The sequence below is a fragment of the Synchiropus splendidus genome, chromosome 11 (genome assembly GCF_027744825.2).
Source record: "Synchiropus splendidus isolate RoL2022-P1 chromosome 11, RoL_Sspl_1.0, whole genome shotgun sequence".
Lineage (NCBI taxonomy): Eukaryota > Metazoa > Chordata > Actinopteri > Syngnathiformes > Callionymidae > Synchiropus > Synchiropus splendidus.
The window spans coordinates 14,228,814-14,252,544 of NC_071344.1; the positions used below are offsets into that span (position 1 = coordinate 14,228,814).

General features: G+C 45.5%; 1 protein-coding gene across 3 annotated transcripts; it reads right to left on the bottom strand.

Annotated features, from left to right (window-relative positions):
* Positions 1-1,721: 1,721 nt before the first annotated feature.
* eda (ectodysplasin A) lies at positions 1,722-17,227 on the bottom strand. Of its 3 annotated transcripts, none has more exons than XM_053879500.1 (8): positions 16,837-17,227; positions 7,880-7,973; positions 5,354-5,380; positions 4,615-4,785; positions 4,111-4,145; positions 3,952-4,003; positions 3,421-3,551; positions 1,722-3,151 (listed from the first exon to the last, which is right to left on the bottom strand). In XM_053879500.1, exons 1-8 carry the CDS (start codon positions 17,107-17,109, stop codon positions 2,891-2,893), a joined length of 1,044 nt encoding a protein of 347 aa, XP_053735475.1. In that variant the 5' UTR covers positions 17,110-17,227; the 3' UTR covers positions 1,722-2,890. The 3 variants fall into 3 exon arrangements, with proteins under 3 accessions (XP_053735475.1, XP_053735474.1, XP_053735473.1); XM_053879499.1 differs by having other exon boundaries at positions 3,427-3,551; positions 5,342-5,380; XM_053879498.1 differs by having other exon boundaries at positions 5,342-5,380.
* Between the last annotated feature and the right edge of the window lie 6,504 nt (positions 17,228-23,731).

Consider the following 23,731-nt stretch of genomic DNA (forward strand, 5'->3'; position numbering starts at 1 on the left):
ACTGGCTAAAATAGCGACAGCAGTTTTTGACTTGCACATGTGTCTGGTGTGGAGACGATATTTGGACAGTGTTTGATCAAGTGTGCCTCTTTAAGTTGATGCTTGGTTGGGCACTTTTTCTAAGTCATGGTTTCAAGGGAGTAGTATTAGATTAGATTAGATATTCTGGTTACTCAAAGTGTTACTACTGTTACTACTGTGTTAGTACTGAAGTACATGAGAGGACCCCACAAAAGCTAGTGGGGTCTTAATGTCCAGTGATATAATAACATGAAAAAAATGGACTCCAGTGTATTTGGGGAGCAGCAAGGCGTAAATTAAGCTCAATATTTACACGTGCCATTGTCCTGGATGAGCGGAAGCAGTTAAAAATAGGACCAGACAGGAAGAGTAAATAAGCAGAGTGCAAAGGTGGAGATGGACGATTGCTAAAATGGGCTCGCAACAGGAGGTGAGTAAACAGAAGGGAAAACATGAGTTCAACAGCCTCTTCTAACTTTTTTTTGTATTATTAAATTCAGCCTCGTGCACAGTGATCTTTGTTTTGCTCAGCTGTCTGAATCTATGGCTCATAACCCTGATGCACAATACTGCCGGGAGATGTTTCATGTGCTACATGAAGGAGCTCGGCCCCAAATTAAAAGCAGAACTGATATGTTTTATTAAAGCCACCACCAGCAGCAGCGTCTTCAAGGCGGGAAGGAGATTGATCGCCCCTCTTTCAAATGTGAATCCCTCACTTTGTGTTTTGATGATGATGGAGCGCACTGCTTAGCTCAGCTCCAAAATCCCTAAGGTGCTGCTATAAGTTCACTTTGAGTCATGCGTTATTCACAGGGACAAAAGATGGCCTTTTGGTGACAAACTACACCTCTAGATGAGATTTGTTTAAGAACATCAGAGTATATATATATATATATATATATATAGTGGGGGTGGGATTCGATTTAAAAAATAATGTAATTAATTACAGAATTTGTGATAAATTCATCTCAATTAATCGCAGTTTAATCATATGAGAATATTTGCCACAAGAAGCCACATTTTTCAATTTGAATGAATTTGGTATACGACTGAATCAAACGATGGACCCATACATACATTTAAATAACAAAATATTGTTCATTCACTCTTCAATGTTACTGCCACTTGCTGTCCAATTATGGACATTACAATGAGTGGTTTTGTCGAGGTATACACTGTCCCAGTACCTTTCTGGTTTCTGTTACTGTCCTTTAAATTCATAGTACTGTGATCGTAGATCACCATGTAAATACAATTTGCTCTAAAAGTAGTTACACTGTCATGTCACTACTCTGGACAAAAAAAGTGGTGACGCAATTTGTTTTAATTATGAAAAAAATATTTAGAAAAAGTCATCAAGAACCCATTTCTTTCCCAAACTGAAATATTGCACTGCAGCGGGCTTCAAAAGTACATGTTTAGTTTTACTCGAGTTACACTGACACAATTCTTGGATGAAGACTCTGTTTTCTTTCTCTTAAATTGTATTTCCATGCAAAATAAACAGTCAAAGAGAAGAATGCTGTATATTTACTCAGGGGAGGACGACAAATCCATCATGTGTTATTATGACACAGAAAAAAGAGAAAGTCTGAGTTGTCCTCACCACACCAGTGAAGGAGGGATCCATACTGACTTTTATTAACTTAAATTGTTTACATGCGAGCGAAGGCTGCTCTTCATTTCAACATCATCAGTTGTGTGCTCTGACACACTGTCGCAGCTGTGTTGTTGCTGCTGGATCCTCTTTACGTCCTCAGAGAACAAAACACATTAGAAGAAAACGTATTACCACAAGAGAAACTGAACTCTGACTAACAGTCTAAATCTCAGTAGTGCAACATAAATGATGACTCCATCCTGCGTAATCAATGACATACCTCTTTTGTTTGAAACCCCTTGGCCACGGGCCACCACAGTCCCCCATGGATGATTTAATAGCAGACTTATATCCCTCTGGATGTGGTAAAAATCACTTCTTAATGCTGGCTTTGTGAAACGGGAAAAGAAGAAGTCAAAACATAAACATTGCAAGTGTTAATACGGCAGACAGGATGTCGTCATGTCACTTAAGTGGAAGAGGTCACATGTCCGCTTTAACCTCAGAAAACCTGCCTTTATAAAAGATAAAGCAGCCCAATATTTTAGGATGGAAAAGGCATCATTTCTGATAAGAAACAAGTGCAGGAAGATTTCAAACAAAGAGTCAAAGAAGGTCACTTCTTCTTGTCAGTGGACGTTTGCAGTCAATACCACCGGCTGCAGGCACGCGAGACCAAACGCATTTAGACAGAAAAAGAAACATTTTAATCCATCAATCAACTCCATTTACAAAAAGTATATCCCATTTTATGTACACTATGTACACAGACGTATAAACATTTATTTTTCTCCGCAGGAATTCATTCACACACACTAACTAAACAATAGCACGGTAACAAAATATATCATTGATATTCTGCAGGGATGCTGTAGTGCAAATGTGCGCAAAATATATAGTGCTCCAACTCCAGGTCCATGACTTTATTCTAGAGAAGTTTATTATGCCTCTTAATAAATCAAGTGGAGGTGTTAAAATCTGCTATAAAAAAACCCCAATGCTTAGCTAAAAATAACATATTTCTACTGACTGTTTTGGAAGATACAGGATTATCCATAAACCTTTCACTATATGTATTTGTTGTTCATCTGTCGGCACAGTGTCCTTCCATGTGATACTGCAGACAGAAGGTGGTTACCATAAATAGATGTCACCGTTGAGTCAATGTCAGTGAGCCTGAATTCCGCCCTGATGTCTGCTTGTAAGGCTGTGGTGGGGAAATGCATTCATCCACACAAGGATGTTCATTTGAGGATTGAACAGTTGTTAATTCTGTCCAGCAGATGGCGCCTCCCCTAGTCGGACACTTCCCAGGAAAGTGGTGTGGTTGGTCATGCTGATGAGCGTGTCCTCATACACGATCCGGATGGAGATCCTCTGGCCGGCGCGGAGCTGGCTCACCCCGGCCGTGTAGCAGGTGTTGAACTTGCGCTGACCCGTCTCTATGCTGCACGTGCAGCGCAGGAAAGGCCGAGAGTCCACCATCACCTCGTAGCTGGCGATGTCCGTGAAGTTGAGGTAGTACACCTGACGCACAACACGGAGGGGCGGGGTGGCACAGAAATCCACATAAGACAGTGAAGAGAAGTCGACATCTTACTTAAGGGATTGCTTAAAGCTGAAACAGATGGGAGAGCTCAGCAGCCAGACAGGGCTTGAGTTATCGACGGAACTTTTCTGTCATCATTAATATGTCAAAGGTTTATGCCTGAGCTCAGAGGCTTGTCTGCTTCACTGCAGATCAATGCTAACATCATGCTGTAAATTAAAAGAGTTACGTCAAGGACCGTACTCACTTCTACCTGACTATAAATGAAGTAGACCCCGTCCAACAGCACCTCCAGCTCTCCGGAGCGGGAGTGCATTTTAAAGACTCGGTGGTGGATGGAAACCATCTTCCAGTTCCTCAGGATGCCTTCCGACAGATCTTGAACGTGACACAGATCAAAGCAAGAGGTGAGTTGTTTAGTATCTGACAGGAATCACTATGTTTTCAGCACAAAAGCCCAGTGGTTTCTGTTCGCTCCAAGTCAAGACCGCAAGAGAAACGGTAGTCTAAATAAATCTCGCCCCCCTCATTGGTCTTGCTGTCCACTCAGTCTCAGTCTTGGACTTGGATTCTGTTTGCTCTAGTCTCAGTCTTGAATAAGTCTCGGGTTTGGTGGTCTCGACTACAGCATGTTTTAAGGAAGGAAAAGGTCCTTTAAGGTCCCTCCTGCTTCCCATGATCCTTTGCAGTTCACAGCTCGTTTTCCACAACAACAACCATCCATGTCATTCCTCATTTACTTTATGAAGCCAAGAAAAGTCGAAAGTCTGGGACCCACCTTCTCTAACTTGGATGGTTGTCTCCTGCCCCTGCAAATGGACCACAGCAGGCTGGAAAAATAAGAACATCTGATGAGTCATCTGGACGCGGCAGGAAGCAGCTGCTTCATCTTGAAAATAAATGGTATTTTGATAGCTGACAAATTATACAAAATTACCTGGTATTCTTTTGCTTTCATCTTATCCGGAACTCCTGCAACAACAAGCGAAACACACGACTTGAATGTGTACTTCATTTCAAACCCATCTGGGTGAGATTCTTCTGAAAAATGTTTTCTCTCATTCAATTCGGCAATATTTAGGAAGGAGGGCGAGGTGCCCTGAGGAGGAGCACCTGTCGGTCATTGTTCGGACACAGACATGACATGTCAGATATGTTTGAGGTGAAGAGAAGCCAGACTCATGTGGAAGAGGTAAAATAAACATCAGGTTACTCTGGTTTCCGGGCTACTGAGGAGCAAGAGAAGCAATAGCATATCTTACAGACACACCATCCCATATAATGTCCTGCATTAGAAACTCAGAGGATGAGTTCATTCTTTTTGAAAACTTGAGCCGCTGACACGTGTGGGAACATTCACAGTGAAATCCATGAACTGGCCTCTAAACTTGCGGGTGTTTCCACATCCCCTTGGATATTCCGACTATTTTAGGCTTAATACCTGCTGGCCCCTGATTTCCTGGTGGTCCCTGTGGGCCAGGAGGTCCAGGTGGTCCGGCGGGCCCTACTGCGTTGCTTCCTGGAATACCAGGGATTCCAGGGATGCCTGGTGGCCCCTGAGGGCCCGGTGGTCCAGGAGGCCCCGGGGGACCTGGCACTGATCTTTTCTTTCCTGAAACAGAGCAAAATGGTCCGTTACAATGGTTAGCTGCCTTCACCACAAGGTACATGACAATGAAAGATGCCTGCAAACCCACACTGTTCGCTGGCAATGGTCGATAAAATGCTGTCAGTGCTCGTGAAACACTTTTTCAAATGAAAGAAATTGGACAACAGTTAACGAAACGCTCTTTGTATCCGAGGGCCATGTCACGTGACTTAAAAGAACACGTAAAAGGTTTTAGGTTTTCAGGTTTCGCACTTAGCTTAACCGTGCCACAGAGGCCCACATCACAATCTGACTGGTCAGATTGTGATGTGATGTTCTCTGGTCAACAAGCCACAACAAATGTTCGCACTTAAGTTTGGCTCCTTTGGTAGCCATATGCCAATGATATTCATCACATTATGTTATGTCTTTACAGCTGCTGCGTCATAGTCAGTGACAGGTCACCGACATTTCTATGCTGCGATCGAGGCTATAAAAATCCCGCAGAGAAAGACAGAGGACAAAAGAGTCGCCCATTCAGTAGGGTTAGGATGAAGCAATCCCATGTAAGTTGCTTTACCTTTTTTCCTACCTTTCTTTCTCTCCCTTCCAGTCGCCTCTGAAAAACAAGAGGAAAAAAAAATCTTTTAGTGCAAATCGTTCTGTGCAAGCAGGTTAAAACAGCACTGCAGAGTGGAGCGTAGCTATGTCAGCCTGTGGTATCCACTAGTGTAGTAATTTGTAAGTGTGGTTTCACCTCCTCTGTACGAACAAGTGCCTTAAGCATTCACAGGCAGTGGAACTGGAGAAGATCATTAGAGAGATACTTTATCCTGCCAAAATCCTATTCTTTGAATTAAGCCCAGATGGAGAATGCAGATGAAAGTGTGCGTTCCTGCGTGCATGTGTGCGCCTCCCTTTTTACAACCGTGTGTAGGTTGTGCGTGCGGGGACGCTGGCGAGGCATCTGCGCCCGGGTTTTGAAAGACAAACCGAGAGGACCAAGCCGAAGAGTCCTTTTCTTAAGGCTGTCTCGCTGCTCTTGTGTTAACCATGTCATTACAACTACAAAGGCCATTTAACCTTAAAACCTCACAGTTTGAGTTCCCCTCCAACATATGGCCAGTGTTTCTCCTCTGGCTAAACCACTGGATGCATCCGCGTAGATTTCTCTTAACAAGCAGCCCTATCTGGAATCTGGTGCCCGTTAGGAGCGCACACACACACACACGCACCACACAGCCGCCGCCGCGCACGTGCATATACAGCACATGACACCAAAGCCTTCGCACACATCACAAAAAACATACACACACATCTAAGGCTGAGATTACAAAAGCCTTTGTCTGCGCACTGAGTACAGAGACCTGGGAATGATTAGTGTTTAGAGGCTCGGGACTTTACTGATTTATGTAGAAAGTCTCAAAGGTGAGTTTTTTCTTCTAATTTAAACACAATCACAACCCACCGCCCCCTTTCAAGTATTCAGTGTCACGCCACAGACATTGGAATGCTTTGTGATCATGCTGCACTTGTTGCACTCAGACTCCAGAGATCAAAGAGGAGAGTCGTTTTTATTTGCGTAGCTGACGTCCTAAACAAAAACAACCGTCAGCAATGAAGATGCATCAGCCACAGGGCAATGTCAAGTCTTTAGTGATCATCATTTCTCGATGAGGTGTGACACTGGGCTGCAGCGTTGAGAGACGACAGGTAGTGAGGAGGACTCACCCAGGGAACACATGTGCAGCGAATACTTAGATAACCACCGCTTCCTGTTGTTTGCTTTTACTGGACTCTAATGGTTTCAATGAACTCAATTGCAAGTGAACGGACTTGGCTAGCACGCCGCTGCAAACATTACGCAGGGCTAACATGAGAAGCGCCGCTGGAAATACAAGCCCCTTTTTATTTTCCCAGCTAATCAACTCTTCAGAATCATCCGTCAGAAAGGGCTGCCTCCTGAAGGTGAACAGCTCTTCCATAAAGGCCGTCCACAGTTATTACCCATGAGAGACGGGAACCAGATCCTGAACTCACAAGCTCGGCACACACCGCCCCACTAAAACTCTAATTACACTATCTTGATTTAAATCTTATCAAAGTCTGATGTCACACTTGGATTCCCTCTTTATTTTCGATCACATTTAGAAGAGGGGAGACCTGATGTTATCTTCAGTCGCAGAAACGTCAACAAGCAACGCTGCCTGTTTCAAATTGGCGAAACCCTCCCAACCTCTCTGTTGTCCTTGTTTGCTATCCAAGTGATAATCAATCCCATTCTGTTTAATCTCCCGCTTTATGAAGCCCAGAGCTTTCTGCGGCGGTTTGCAAGTAAACTAGAAGCGGTAGAAATCAATTACACCGATGTGTGAAACCATTAACAAAGTGCTGACAAACGTATTTAAGATGCTTTTAAGTAACGCTCTGACACTGATTTGTTAGTGAAAAGGAAAGAACTGAGGCCAGTTGTTCGCCTCTCACTCTACTGTTAGTACCGTATTTGACAGACTACAACTCGCTCCAGTCATAAAATGCATTACAGTCACATTTTGAGGGGAAGTGTATTTGACCTGTTCCGTCGCATTTGTATTCATTGCTTCCAAATTGAACTGTCATGTGGAATGGGACGTCGCCAAGTGAACAAGGTAGCACCATTTTCTCGTTGACCTAGCTTTCAATCATGAGACGTAAGTAAATATGATCTGCAGCCAGTCTCACCTGGTCCATCCCTTCAGGCGTCCGAATAGTGCACGTTAACTTTAGTTCCGCGAGCTGCATGTAAGCATGTCAAGTAATGTGTACTCCTTGGTCATGCTGGTCAGTGAGTCAATACATACACGTCACATCTGCGTATAAGCCCGGGGACTAGCAAAACTTAAAAAAGAACAACAACAGAAAAACAACTGCAGTTTATAGTCCAGCAAACATTACATGAATTACAAGAAACTCATCTTTGACCCAGGTTACCCCACTCCATTTGGCTAGAGGCCACCGCTAGTGAGGGTAGTAAAGAGTGACAACATATATCCAGTGAGAAGCCCATGTGAAACTGTTTGACTTTGAGGAAGCACAGTTTGAAGAGCTGCACTAGCGATGCTGAAAAAGAAGGCCTTACCTGTTTCTGTGTGTTTGCCTGGACTCCTTTTCGCCCGCTGAGTAATCCCCCTTGTGTCTTCTGTAGCTTGGCTGTTCCTGCGCAGTACCCTCTCCTTAAAACAGGAAGAAAAGTTTAAAATAATCAGCACAAGGTATAGAGCATCTGCGTTGAACAAATATATCATCCCATCATTCTGGCAAGCTTAAGTTATTCAATGTGAATCCTTTGTGAAGCCCAGAAGTGCCCTTTGTGTTGTAGTATAATATTTGCACAGGAACAACTTGAGGCATTTGTGCGACACGGTCGGCCAGAACATTCATTTCTAGCCAAGTCATTGCACAGCCTGCTGAGGCTGTAAGTTACACTGTAACCCAAGTCACTTTTGTCTGAGGTTTGAGGTTTGAGACAGTCACCTGGACACAACGCATCTAAATTTCACCGTCTGATACAAAAGAAGGGCTGTGGTTCATTTGAGAGCCATGCCCATTCACATGGCACCTGGTCCCAGCCCAATTCACAGGTAGTCCATGAAAAGGCCTGATGCAGCCAGCTCTAAAAGCAGGAAAAGCTGAGCTAAAGTACGAGGGTGTTCCCATGGGCAGACGAGTGGCGAGACCAAGCGCATGCCTGTGCTCTGATGTGGTTTTGCTTGACCTAGATTCTCGTGAACTCTGCAAAGAGTCGCTGACCTGACTGGGACACACACGGGCACTGGCTGGTCTGGCATAGAAACGTGTTGCTGTCAGAGATGATATCACACTGCGTGACACGGCAAAACCACCCAGGACGGGGGCGAAAACACCAGAGCTGATGTGGTCAACTGCAGGCACAGTTAACCAAACAAGTGCAGGACTCAACAGGGGGATAGTATTGGATGATTAGGCTGCCTATTGAGCAGCACATCTGTTAAGAGTTTGCTTCAGCGACAACCCCAGGGCAGCGACACGCGCAGCACCTTAGCTTGGATCAAAACACGTTCAATAATGATGTCTCAAGGCGAGGAACGAATCCGACAAGCTTGCTGACAGACACGCTGACCTTTGCTTCCCAGGGGTTCCGCCTATCCCACTTGCACAAAGGATGACATAGTTGGAGTCATGTCGTTATAAAACCTTAATGGCGAGAAGATTCCTGACCATGTTTGGTTTCCAGCCTAGCAACTGCAAGACGGACAAGAGACGTAATGTTTTGAGATCAGGCCTATCAGATGTGGGAAGTGAAGGATGGCTAGTGGGATGTGCAACAATCACCACCGGCTGTGTCAAGTGCGCGCATGGCAGCCTCTGTCCCTGACCAGCTGCCAACCATATCTGACCTGAGCAGAACAGATATTTCAGGCTGATAGAGAAGTACGTGTGGGTCTATGGACAGACAGGCCTCCAGATGTTCAGCGGCATTCGCCGTTCATTTGCTCTGCAGGTGTCTCCACATCTCCTCTCCAGCTGTTGGCATACATGGGGGCTTGTACCTCTCAAAGGACTTGCGCTGTATATTCAGGCATATGGCATTACACTTTTGTCTGTACCGACTGCCAAACATGTTCCTGGCCCGAGATTAAGCTCCATCAGCGCTGAAAAAACAAACAAGCAATCTGCCAGGCGACTACCAAGTTGGCCTTTCAGATTAGACTCATTATGCGAGCGAGAAAAGTCTCCAGGAATGAAGTTATTATGTGAAATGACTCGGTGCACTTGTCTGCATCGTTTTGCTTTATTAGAACTTTTACAGCCTCCATAGCCTTGGAAGGCACGCAGGGTTACAGTAAATCAGGATGACAACGTGTTGGTATGTTCGCCAAGTGCCAACTATTGACTAAAGCATTCTGCTTCAGCACAAAGGGGAAAATGCTATTAATTACAGGCCTTTCAACTCTTCAAAGTGTAAAAGGGGGTGCAGTTACGCGCTGAGGACAAGATTCCCTGTTGCTCTGAGAGGATATGACTAAAATGCTATCTCCCCTGGGATGTGCAATTTTGTGCTCCAGATTCTTTTGGCCTTATTAAAATTCACACTTCATAGGACAATGGAAGTATTTAAACCTCCGTCTCTCATTTACTAGACTTCACTGAGTTTCCTTTACAACATGAGGTCCCAGCGCTGATAATCTCTCCAACCTTTACTTATCTGCCAAATGGGTGAATAAGCCACTTCTAGGAAGAGTTGATGAACCTCATTGGTCAAGCAAAGTTCCCAGGTCCGTCTTGGATGGTGGCCTCATCCTCATCAAAGCTCACAGCCTGCTACCCTCCCTACTGTATATGCAGTCAAACGTGTATCAGTTCACGCTCTGAATGTATTTGAATGAAATTCCTGGGAATCACTGGCAATCTGACAAGAGAGGGAAGTAAAATGTTGGTGGTTTACTGATGTTCCATCTGGATTCAGGAAGGAGGAATCGTAATTCACTTGCTTGACGTCTGGCTGCGGATGCTCACAAGCCCTGTTCCGTTCCAAAGTTGATGTGAACTGAAATACAGTGCTCAACCTCCATGTGACGACAAACGTGTTATCGTCTATTCAGACTTTTGGAGCGTCCCTAGGAAAGACGGCAAAGACATTCTCACTCCCAGTACATCCCATTTTGACTGTTGTCAAGTGAACTTTCCAGGGACCTACACTGTCGTATGTCGACCCGTCATGTTTCCCTTCTCACGCCTGCAACCAATCAAAAAGTACCTCATGCCGTAAGATGCCTCCATGGGGCGCACTTTGTGTACAAAATGTAGTACTGATGAGAGCTTACTACGTCATCGTCCTTCCTGCGTGTTCTATTCTGCCTTATGAACTTCAGGAAATGCAGCAGGAAGGAAAACATTTAGTTCCAAGACCGATGCATCCACATGCAATGCAAACGTTCGCGGTAATCAATACACGATATATTGGTGGAACGTAGAACTTGAGAATACAGGGCTCGTGGCTAGGTCTTCGTGTTCACTCTGGCAACCCCAAAACCCCCTTAAGACACTGCTTTTTTTCTCATGCCAAGTGCTATGTTTTTTACAGTCATGTCACCGTTTGACTGTGCCTTTCTAGTTCCAGATGTCATCACTGGAATCTTCAAAAAAAAAATCATGTGAATCATCACAGTGTTCATTGCTATATTTTCTAAGAAAGTTCAAGGGGAATTTAAAGGAGAAGTAGTCACAGAGCTGGTACGTCAACTTAAACAGAGAATGTTGAGTTGTCTCTCTTTTAACATTAAAATGTGAGGCGATCCATTGCTTTTTTTTCAGTTTATATACTGTATCCATGGCTTGTCAACACTTCATTTAAACTGATTTGTTACTGATGTCCTGCAGATTGTTTATCATTCCCACGAAAGTTCAGACTTTGAACTTAATCACTGCTGGGCGTCTACTCCATCTGTCTGTCAAGAAAGTTCAGTGTAGTATTGAAAAGTCGGCAGCCCCTTGGCTCTGTCTCGCTCTCCTATGATTCATTCGTATGTGGCGCTCAATATGTGACGACAGCGTTTCAAATACTCCTGCGCTCCACGCAGTTATACGAGGGTGACAGCCCACCCTGGTGCGGCGGAGCATGCACGCCGCCGAGGACTTTCGGGTCCCATCAAACTTACTTTTTTTAATAGCCGTTAACTAGGCTCCAGATGTTTCAGCATCTGTTCACTTTGAAGGCCAACATCAGAAGAGAAAATTATTTCATATAATGGTTATAAGAAAAATGCTAGTCTGACGAAGAAAACGCTCACCGATGTGCGACATCTCAACTGAACCTCCTGCGGACTGAACTTTGTCGCACTTCTCACTGAGGTCAAAGGGGTAAAAGGTCAGGCTTGCTCTCGGGGAACCTCATCGCTCAACCCACCAGCGAGGAACCCACATCTGGGAGGTTCTTTTACTGTTGGGAACTGGGCAAATCTGCTGGACAGCTGGGATTTACTGCCTTGCTCAAGGGCATACTGACTGTGAACACTGTTTGCTCACTTGGCCGAGATCCTAAATGGACACAATGTCTGCTCCAATTAAGAAGCGGATATACAGTATGGATAAAGGCTAATCCCTGGATTTGCCTTGTGAAACTTAAGAAAAGTGAATTTCCCTGCTGGTTGTTATCTTCAATTTAAGGTAATTGCATTAATACTGTATCGATAGAGGAATGACATCATGACCTTATCAGATTGCAGCAAGCCAACAGGAACGTTTTCCCTTGATTTTAATGCGCGGTAATAACACAATATCAAGCGTCACGCCACTCCACCTTGTTCCAGACCGACAGTTCCAGGACACAGATCTGAGTGGCACCTGTCGCTTTACACAGAAATACGCCAGACACTTTGCAATAGACTTGGCAAGATAAGGAACTAGATAAAGAGGTTCAGCCATCTGCTTCGAATGTCATTGGGTCATCTCCCTTTGGATGTTGTCGAGGCGTGCCAGCTGGCAGAAGAGCAAGACGGAGGATTAGGTGGAGGGATCATATCTCCACAACAGACCCGTGAAAGTCATAGGATCTCTTGATCAGAGCTGTTGCCTGGGAAAGGCTGCTGTTAACCTCACAACCACAACTGTACCTAAGCAACCGCGCGTTAGATAACGGTTGACAATGAGGTAGGATTTCCATCAGGAACATGACAGAACATCAGTTTAGAGCGAGAGCTCATGGGCACTTAACAAAGCGGGATTTAAAAGAGTGGTGCACGAGTCCGCCGCCTCAGACACTTCATATTTAAAGTCACATTCAAGTCCAATACAAGCAGGTGGGCATTCCAAATTGTGCTGAAAGACGACTGTGAATTCTCAGTACGTGACGGCGGATTAATGGTCGGGCCGTCGAGACAGAATCTCTTGAAGTGCCTCCATCAATTGATATTTTCATCCCAATGATGAACGAGGCCTCCTTGTCACTTTTGAGTGTTTGTGCCTATTCCAGGCAGCTTGGAGAAGTCCCTCATTTTGGGAAACACATGTGCTCCCCGGGCTTGTGCGTAGGTTTGTTTGCATGTGTGGAAGACGTGTTGAATGTTGATGCATGGTTCAGCAAAACACCTCTTTCGATTTTCGATATATTCGTCGTATACGCGGCACATTTTATGGACTTCCTGATGTAGGTGAGCTTAAATGATGTGTTTTATTATTTCACACAGTTGGTCTGGAAAGTGCTTGATGCTTTGCCAAAGCAGCCCACCGCCCAACACGCTTGTACTCCCTTTACCGTGGTGTGAGTTAAGATCTAACACATCAGATATGTTGGAAGACTGAAAATCGCCAGAGGTTGTTGGTCTGAACCAGAAGAACATTTAGATACATTTCATGGCTTGAACCAATTTAGCCAAGTGGGTGAAGGCAATAAACAGTGAAATATGAGTCGCTTGTTTTTAGGTTTTACAAGGTCAGATATGCAGACATAACTCCATACAGTATTTAATTCATTGTCCAAGCACTAAAAGATACAGTCAGAAAATCACTATCATGTGTTTTACCATTTCATTGAACCCATTATAAACTACTTTTGCTCCATTTTAACGCTATTTAAAGGCCTTCCAAGCAGGACTTCTTCCCTGTTGTTTCAGTCATGGAAGAGAGACTATTGACGGCTCAACATTGTTATTGGTTTTGGTTCAAGTTTTGATTGAAATGAGAGTGTAGCGTGGTACTCAAGCTTCTTGCTTAAGCACGCGCTATGAAGTCAACTCAGTTTATGGCAAGAACGGTTCCACAGCAACCGTGAAATAACTATATAGAAGATACATTTAGGGGTTGACTGTTGCGGGGTGCATGGGTTGGCATGACAGGGCAGGGCTTCTCTCCGGCGCCTTGGTTTAACCCACTGTGCTGAGATTTCACTCCTATGATGAAATTTTCCACACGAAGGGGGAGTTTTCCTCTGTTTTTGTCAACATGACGGAGCAGCATGTCAGCACTCCGTCACTGTCAGTCGCAGGAGGGCTCCGCCTCTTAAGGTCACTGTCAATGAGGAGGGTGAGTGCTCCCGAGAAATTCTACTGTTGTAAAGTTACAATTATATTTGTAAGATAATATTTTGGAGGAATGTAGTCAAGGCGGGGAGCAGTTTGCGTCAGGGCGATTGCAATAACAACATAGTGGAGCGGGAACCGCAACAACTGCCTGTCACGCTAAAATAATTGAGACAAGAGATCAAATGAGAACAACAATGGTTTTCAAGTCCAAAAGCTGCTGGAAAAAATGGCTGCTGGTTTCTTTCCTTCACACAGCTCAAACGTATCAGTAACTGAGAAGGGTTTTGCAAACATCCTCATCTCACAGCCAACCAACAGAGGGAGCAGAGGCTGAACCTCTCCCTGAAAAGATGTACTCTCAACCACTTGTTGACATGGTTGTCTCCATTTTACTGCGAGTCTCTGACAGGTGCATGAGTCTGCTAGTGGTGATGTAAAAGCTGAGGCTACGGGACCCACGCAGCACACGACAGCAAAGGACACATACTCTGCGATCACAATTCAAACATAAAAGTTTATAACAACTTGCTTTCTTTTTTTGAATGACTAGTTAATGCATCACAATCAGACATGTTGTTGGCAACCAGTCGATGGTGAAAATAGTCGCTAGCTGCAGCCTGGCTCTTTCCACTTTCCACTGCCATTAGATGATGTCTGTGACACATGTTTTCACATGAGGTTAGGACACCGCAGCACCACAATGTGTGCGTTATCTGCCGGGCAGGGTTGTCAGATGTCTGTCTAAATGCCCCTCCTGTTTGTCCCCAGGCATAATTGTTTTTGTTGTCTTTATTCCCTAAGTGAGCTTTCATATTGTCTTCCACTTGTCTGTGTAGCTGCACTTCACATTCAATTTCACTGCGGCCACTCACGGCCCTTTGATGAAGACTTGTGTGAAAAATCCAACAAACAATTTTGAGGTCTACGAAAGACGTTCTTCAAAGGACGCAGCCCAAAGTGCGACCGCGGCCTCCAAAGGCCACATGCTCCTGTTTCTCCAACTATGTAAACTGTGGGATGTGTAATCAGAGTTGTTTAATGCAGCCATCTGGCCAGGACAGCATCACAGTGCTGTTAAATATTCACAGCTGGGAAACAGTCTTTCACCTCATGAGGCGTCACCAGCTGCACCCACCTCCAGACCCATCGCACTTGGCATATACCACGCTAACTACCACTCGCTACAATTAGCCTGGCGAAGGCCACGCGGAGGACTAAATGAATAGTCTCAAGTTCCCGACCGCGAGAGGGAAATGTTAAAGTGCCGCGAGCGTTTGGATCCCAGTGTTCATCAAACCGAACGTCAAACCAAAGCGCCACACCGGGGGTCATTTTCTTCTGATGAAACTGACTGTGCAAGCAATTTAGCGCCGAGACCTGCTCTGTCGCTGAGCTGATTCAATTAGCATGGGGGCGTGTGTGTTTGTGTGTGTGTGTGTGTGTGTGTGTGTAGCGGACACATGGAACGTCAACATCAGCCCACCGCCAGAAAAGAAAACACATGTGAGGCGAGGGCCTGGCTCTGCTCCAAGTGCCAACTGGCCCCGGTCTGATGAATTCACATCGGGCCCTCTGGGCTTTGCACCTGCTGGTGATCCGGTTTATATTTTCCGTCCACCTGCTCAGACACATGGACTGACCCCTCTCTGTGAATCCAGCTGCCCCACTTCAGAGCATCTTCTGTAAACAACGCTGCTCGCCACCATTTGATGAAAGAAAAACAGAGCTTGTCTTTGAGGTTGCTTTTGGGGTGAATTAGGGATAGGGATGGTTCGATCTGATCCGCTGGATTGGTACCGGGTCTGATCCAGGGGGAAATGACTGGGTTGGGTGGCGGGTTTTTTTTCAAGAACACGTTCGATCCGATCCATAAGCCTGAACCCTGTCACTCTCACGTGGCGTGACATGTGGTGACGCAGCTTTTGGGATTGGATTTCGAGACACAGTGTCGAAATTTTGTATTTTGTGTGAGTGTATACGCCACTGCCATGGAGGGACCCGAGGGCATCGCCCCCGGGAAGTTTGGAAATTTCAACCCTTGAGACTGCATTTGCAGTGCTCCTCCACACTGCATCCACCACTCAAATGCGAGTCTCGCGACAAGATGAGGACTTTAGCCCAATAACAGATATGGCGCCCGAGATCTCAAAGACACGGCTCCACAAAGACATGACAATCTGCACAAGTCGACGGAATTACCAGGGAGGAACATCCTTTTCTGACTGAGGGAAATTTAGGGCGTCCTGCTGAAAAACAGGGCGTCCAGTTTTTCACGTGGTGATGCCTAACCCTATCTAAAAGCCAATGAATGATGATGCATCAAACAAGCCAACTGAAAGCCAGTTCTAGTCTTTTTCAAGGCGAACCTTGAAAAAGACTAGGACCGGGAACATCTGACGCCATGTGGAGAAGTGGCAGGTCCACCTCCGGTATCTGAATACATGAGCAACTATTGGTTGTAAGTCATCTAAACCCAAACATAATAGCTGCAGAATGAGAAAAGAGCTGAGCCAGAAGGCTGTTTTTTTTTATCATAAGGCAAGACTCCTGATGTTACTTAGGTCCTAACAGAAACAAGAGGGAACCCTCCACTGAGTTGTACAGCTATATTCATTGGTAATTACGTCCTTCATTTCCAGTATATCACGTTGCAGACCTCGAAAGTTAAAAAAAAAAAAAGAAGCTGTGAGCCAGCGCTGAGGATGACCTCACCTCTTCAGTGAGAGGTTTTAAGAGCTCTGACACAAATCCAACACCAGTGATGAGTTCCTTCAGGAATTGTTTACCTGAATCTGAGACTCTGGCCAGGTGACAAACTCGTGGAGAATCTCGGTTCAAAAGTCTGAATCGAATCCGACTAAGGTGGAAACGAAGCTGGCAGAGCCTGGTGACAGGCTACTGTAAGACAAGTTGCCTGCGAACATGCCATGACAGCCCCGACACCGAACCCGACCCTCCGATCCCGCAGCTGGAGGATGGACTGAACACGAACTTAATCCACGCACGGCATGAAAACAATGTTGGGACGATCGTGTACCTCAGAGTCCAGCCGCGGCTGAGCGGGCGCCGACAGCACCGGGAGCTCGCCCCCCTCCGGGGTCAACACGGCGTCCCGCTTCTGGTGGGTCACGTCCCGTTTGACCTCGGAGCGCAGGTCCAGGTAGCAGAGCAGGGTGACAGCGTGCAGCGACAGCGAGAGCAGGAATAATCCCAGGAAGACCACGCTGCTGCTCCGGCTGCGCTGGTGCCTGCTGCACGTGCAGGGAGCTGCTCCGGACATCACCTCCGCGGAGGAACCATCGCACGCCATTCTCGGAAAGAGCGCGGCCGGTCGATGGCTCCCTATCTCGGCATAGTCGGCCGCTGCTACTCACTTTAAGTGGAGGCGCATAGATGCCGCAGACGCTGCGGCGTAAGCGTCGCGGAGAGTCTGTAGCAACACTCGGAACCCGCCCTCCGCCCCTGTGATTGGTCCCTCGCTCGGCCACCGGTCTCCTCACCAGCTCTGGTAATTTAGCGACATCCAACGGCCGAATAGTGGTACTGCACACATGTAAACGCTTGCTACCAGACGATCAATGAAGACTGTTGACACCATTTAATACAATGGTGTTGTCAAAACAAGTCAAACTCAAACCGATCTTAGCGTGGCCCCAACACACTTGGTTCAATTTTCTCTCAACTAGACGGTCACACATTGAAACCTGAGTGCGGATCGTGTTTTGAGGCTGTGTCAGTGGTGAACCACAGACATTTTTATTGCTGAAGTTACTGCACTCTCTTTGGCTATTGAGCTTGTGAACTGCGTGACAACGTTTGACACCTCTGGAGCAGACTCTCTGCTCGTGTTTTGAATGTTACTAATACACAAACACACTTCATTTAGTCCCTACTTTTCTACCTCGGCTTACTTGTATAAAGACTATGACCATGTGGTTACTATATATTGCTATATTATTTTGGAAGAATCGCAGAATGAAAGTTGTGAAGGACGCGAGGCTCAAGACAGTTACAATAATAGACTGTACCATTAATGGAGCAGTCTATTACTTTTGACCCTATCACTCTTGAACAGCTACAATTTTCGTAACAATAAATAAATGAAATGAAACTTCCTCCCATGGTTCATATAACACAATACTGGGAGTTTAAATAAAAGTTTAGTCGACGACATCTAAAACAGATACAAGCAAAAATGAACAAATAAATCAGATTTCTTTTTAACGTCTTTCACATACATTTTTTAGACAAAATATATTTGAGAATTATTTGATACAAGACAGGCTTGTCAGGAGGTCCAGTCCATGGCGAACCTGTTCCACTCTCTTCATGACCCTCACTGATGTAAGAGGGTGTTTCCTCCGTGCTTCAGCCGAGTGGTCGACCACTTCTTTGCTCTGCAACACACCCTGAAGAAAGAACGGGGTGTCATTGCTCGTTTATTGTTGCATGTATTTTACCAGAAGTTTATCGTTTTCTATCGCACTCGCATCGAGATTTAGAAAACACATTTCATATCACATTTCTACTGGAATGTCCAGTGAAACAACAGCAGGTTGTTTATTTGAAATCGCTGAAAAAAACAAGACTTTTTTTTAAATACACACACAGAATCAATGATTTATCCCCTGGTGGCACCTCAAGTGCACTGTTTATACCCGTGCTTCAGGCCCTCATGACAAGGCATTTTTCACGAATGCGGTTTGTTTGGCACTTTGTTTTGATATGTGGGTGGTTCCCTTCGCGACGAAATGATTTAAAACTTGAGTAAATATTGTTGTTAAAAGAAGCATGTTTAACTACTTCAGCATTTGCTCAGAGCAGCGGGTCCCGGTGTTGCCATTCTATAGACTACACATGACATAATTAGATTGTATTGTTCTCCAGCCCGTGTCATCAACAATGCTGGTATGAAAGTGAGGTCAGAGCCGCTGTGTGTACCGCAACGTCAAGAGCTGTAAACACTCTGGGAGTAGTTTGACACTGATGTGACCAAGAGCCAAATGAGGACAAGACTTTGACAAAGCAGAATATGAAACTGAGTGAGGCTTGTTCCTGCTGCAGTGTAGATACCTTGACACACCACGGGTTCATGCGCTCGTCGTGATCAGAATGTAAACAGGTCATTAATAAAAACACTGTTTTCATCATGGAGAGCACAAGCTTGAAGTCAACACCTCATTTTGATATACATGAGAGACACACTCTCTACACTTTAATCATGGAAAGGTTTGTATGTTCTTAAAAGGCGACAGATTTTCAATGAGTTTGCTCGAGGTCAAGGTCAGGCTCTTTTTCCATTCCACACTTTACCATTGCTTGTGATCAGTAGGGGAGTCAGTCGCAGAATTGTTTGACTTCAAAAAGTTCAACTGAACATTGCAAATGATGAATAGATGAATACCAAGATTGCTGCTAATGCATTTGTTCATTGTAGACATGAACAATTCTGTGGGGTAGCACTGTGGAATAGTGACTCATAGGACGAAGGTGGTGGAGTTCTTAGGTTCCCATAGGTTCCTATCATTGCCTGCACTGCACTGCTAACAGTGGCCATGGGGAACATGGCCAAAACACCGCTCTCATGTTCTTATGGTCACTGTTAGTGGGGATCTTGCCTTGGTATTGATACCATTCAAGTGACTTTTCGCTCATATGTGTGAACTAAAAAAGTCCCTTTCCCCCCTTAATTTTAAACGATATCTGTCTGAGCCAAAACACCTTTTCCCAACCCTCATAAAGGCCCTGCCAACATCTAAAAAGAGGAGCAAGGACGCATCAAGCACTCTTGAGGGTGCTATGTCTCCTTTATCGTCGGGTGTCGAGCTCAACTCAATCTGGAGAATGTTTCAGTTTTCCCACAGACAGAGCTGGAGGAGGTCTCTGGGCAGGACAAGGTCTCGGACACTTTAGCTGGCTCGGGTTTCCCCTCCACCCCACCTGACGTCGGACAGAAGAAAAAGAGTGGATTTCAAGTGCGGCAGCCTCTCTGTGCTTTGATCAGTCCATCTCATTCTCTGTGCAGTAGTAATGGGTTTTCTATGGCCTGGAACGTGACTAATAATAGACGTGAGCCTGAGGTGAACTGGAGGAGCTACCTTCTCCTCAGTCGATCGCAGAGCGTTTCTTTGCTCCAACTCGAGTGATTCTAGTCAGCTGCCACTGAAGGGCAGCATTGCCAAGCCATAAATCAATAAAACTGCATTCATTGCCCTGTTGAACTTGAACTTGAAGCGAGTGGAGCCTTAATTTATCACCAAAAGGCGACACCCATGTCATATTTCTGGGCTTCTTTTCATTCCATTCATACACAGATTTCTTTTTTGTTCTTCTGTGCACAGCGCTGATCTCAAATGAAGCGTCGTCCTTTTCCCTCCTGGGAAGTCACGTCTCCATTGTCAGTGGGAGCAATATCCAAACGGAGGAGAGAAAGACGGGCAAAGTCAACCTCCCTGGGCTTGTGAGTGAGAGCTCAGTCTAAGCGTGTTCGCCACGCTTTGCTTCCCAGCAGCAGGCACAATGACTCGGAGGAGATAATTCACCAGTGGAAAAGTTGCACGTTTCAAATTCCATCCTTATTTATTTGTGTGCAGAAAGGAGGTCAGCTTCAAAAACAAAACTTCAAAAAACTATCGCTGTTAAACTAGTTTTGTTGTGATTCTCTTTTCACTCGCAAAAAGGCTCCCCAAACACCCCCCGGTCGTCGATGCAGCCCTATAAAGGAGGCGCACGCCTGTCCTCGCTGAGCTTATGACAAGATTTAAAAGCTTCCCCAGCCACATGACGGAGGTTTGCCGGAGTCATAGCCATCTTAGATTTCACACTGGACAGTTGATCGGCCGTGATGACAAAGGCTCAAAATGATGGCTGCTTGTTCCCATTTGTAAAATGTCCTGATTCATCCCCTGCTCTCCTTCTCACATTGATTTGTGCGTGTATTCATCTCGACCTCTGATGGTCATTAAATTGAATCACAGAGCAGCGGAATTGATTCGGAGCTAATAGAAAAATAAAATTACATGCGAAAGTCAATGGTTTTAATAGATCACTGCCCCGTCATTTGTCAGAGTTGGTTGTAGCCGTTAGCTGGATCGGGGAGGTGTAACCTTGGCTAATTGATACGCTGTGGCGTTTGATTTCCCTCTTATAAATCTGCTTTCAATTCCGCCATGTCGACCGTTTCCCTTAACAATGATGAATTCTCTCTCATTGTGTTGCTCTGTCTGGGAAGTTTTTGTCAAGCTCGCTCTCTCTCTCGCTCTCTCTCGCTCTCCCGCATCACTTTGGCAAACTTGGCGTCACAATGATCTTGAAACTCCCTACAGCTTTCAAACTTATTTCAGTCTCAAAGGATGATTCCTACAGAGTTTCATCCAGACAGGGATCTGCCGTTGCCTCCTGTCGGACCTAATACATGGGACAGCGTCCTCCTTTTTCTGTAGTGAATCCAGCAGTGATGACTTCTGGGCTCAGATATGTGTGGTAGCAATGCTTCCCCCAGAGATACTGCACCCTTTGACACTGTCTCAAGCCAATAATGGTGGGAACCAAGAGTGGGACCTCGACAAAGATGTAAAGATGTAATGTTCCCTTGTGAATCTTGGGATCACTAAATCTGGGGTTCGGTGAACCAGTGCATTTTACATTTCATCAATCCAAAGTTGTGCATTTGTGGCCAAAGGGAAGAAACCGGAGTTCCTGTGAGGGCGGTTAGGAGAACAGAGTTTTGTTGGGAAAACAAAAACAAATGTGAGTGGAGTGGAAGAATCTGCAGTGCAAATGTCACAGAGTGTCCTATCAGGACTCCTAGTGAAACCTGAGAAACAATCGGTGGATATGCTCATGTATGGGTGGCTACCAGAGATGAACCCAGCTAGACCGTGAGGAGGAAACACACCAATAACAACGTTGGAGCCCTGGTACAGCGAGGGGTCCAACTCACAATACAAGAACTCTGGCTTCCTTGGTGTGTAGCTGACCAATCGCCTGTTGTCTTGCGAGCGTTTCCCCGTCTGGTATGTTTACTGGGGACCAGAGATTATAATCTGCATAATCCGATGCTGCATTCCAGTTACTTGGGAGGTGGGAAGTTGTGGTTTTGAATGACGTCACATCTGAGTCCAGCAGGTTCCAGTTATCGAAGTCGGAAAAGAGGATGTGTACATCCATGAAAGCTTTTCTTATGCGTGACTTGTCAATATGTGTCCCATTAGCAACCGGCAAAACCCAAAGGATGATTCGCAGAATGTGTTTGTTTCTTTCTGCATATTTTATTGATTCAAAACGTCTGCTTCCTGTTTACATTTAGGGTAGCCATGTTGGACTGTGTACTTGGGGGTGAGGGTGAGAATTCTCCCACAGTTTGATTGGGAAGTCTTGCATCGACAGACGTCACCAGGGGGCGTAACAGGGAATCCAGGTCCAAACAACTGGTACGCACTGTCACCAAGAGTTCAGCCCTAACCGTAGCCCAACTCTGGATTTTGAAACCAGGGTTTGGGGCCTGTAAGCAGGTTGTGGACCCAGCCATGGCTTGGATTGTGCTGGAAACAATTTTTGATTGACAGTCAGCTGCAGGAAGCCGAGGTGCAACTGTACGCAGAGGCGTAGGAGAACCTGCTGTAGCAAAGAGGCGTACTGCTTGACAGGAGGTCTGAACAGCAGAAAATGATGTATGTGCTGGGACATGAGGACTGACAAGCTGTTTTCCATCTTGAGTGCTTGTACGGTGATCTAACCAATGAGATCTTTGCCTGAATCAAACACAAGATTCAGAACTGGAAACAGGAGTGTTAGCTCCTGTTGGGGTCATTTGAAGGTTCCAGTGGTGAAAAATGATTCTTAAAAGCCTAAAGAACTGATGCTCCCACCACTCTAGAACAGTGTGACTTTGACACGGGCTCTGACTTCAAGGGAAATCTTCTTTGAAGGTTTCCTTCAAGGGAATTCACCAGAAAACACCAAAGCATTCGCAGTTCAAGACAAGATTCTGTTCATTTTCTACTCATTTGTAGAGGAAATGCAACATTTATTTCCTTTAACCTCAGCTCATCTTGCTGAAAGTGCGGTGGAAATGTGGCCTGTAATTTCCCGAAACCCACAAGGTCAGCGCGAGTCCCAGGTGTCTCACCGTGTGCATTGCATTGCGGCACCAGCAGCACAGACACGATTCAGTAATTGCATTTATTAATGAAAAGCACACAACCTGATACTGCGAGAGGAGCTGATGAAACCTCAGAGGGATTCAAGAAGAATCTGGAGTCCTCACTCGCTGATGCCTAACTTACCAGCCCTAATGGCTCAGTGGCAAATTCATGCCTTTTCCACCGGTTTATTGTTCGTGGGGATGAAATGAATCCTGGTTCCACTTGATGTGGGAAGAGAAGTGGGTTCAGTTGCAGACACAAGCCCCCGCCCCCACCAGAATGAATCTAGTATATCTAAGATATACTTGGAACAGAAATGTTTACTGGCCAACCACAACGCACAGACTTGTCAGTGGGCAAATGCTGACCAACATTTTACTTTGTAGAAAACTGAACAGCTTTTCCAAACATTGGTTGTGTGTTTAATGTACCGATGGATGGTATCATGAAAAGTATTGGGCTCATGGGTGCTTTCACCACAAAGAACTGAGGTTCCTAATGGCCCGCAGCTCTTTCTCCTCCCAACTTTTCCCAGTCATGAAGGCAGCGCCACATGTCGTGATGCCAATGCATAATGTCCAAGACTGGACTCATGAAACTATGACAGTATGACAATGAGACCGTTTTGAAGGTTTTATCATTCACCTCTAGTGCAGCTCTTCTTCCACCCTCCTGGTGTAGACGCTGGGTGATGCTACTGCCACCTGCCGTCCAATTCAGCTCATTACTTGGACTTGTGGTCAAGACCACCTGAGTCGAGACCAAGACTTTTTATGGTGGAGAAAA

Bases quoted from the DNA above. Each gene is read 5' to 3' on its own strand.
- eda (XM_053879498.1), bottom strand. From the start codon at position 17,109: ATGGCGTGCGATGGTTCCTCCGCGGAGGTGATGTCCGGAGCAGCTCCC. The intron at 5,381-7,879 runs GTAAGGCCTTCT...CTTGTTTTTCAG, and splicing joins AGGCAAACACACAGAAACAG to AGGCGACTGGAAGGGAGAGA. The intron at 3,152-3,420 runs GTGAGTACGGTC...GTTGTGCGTCAG, and splicing joins TCATTTATAGTCAGGTAGAA to GTGTACTACCTCAACTTCAC.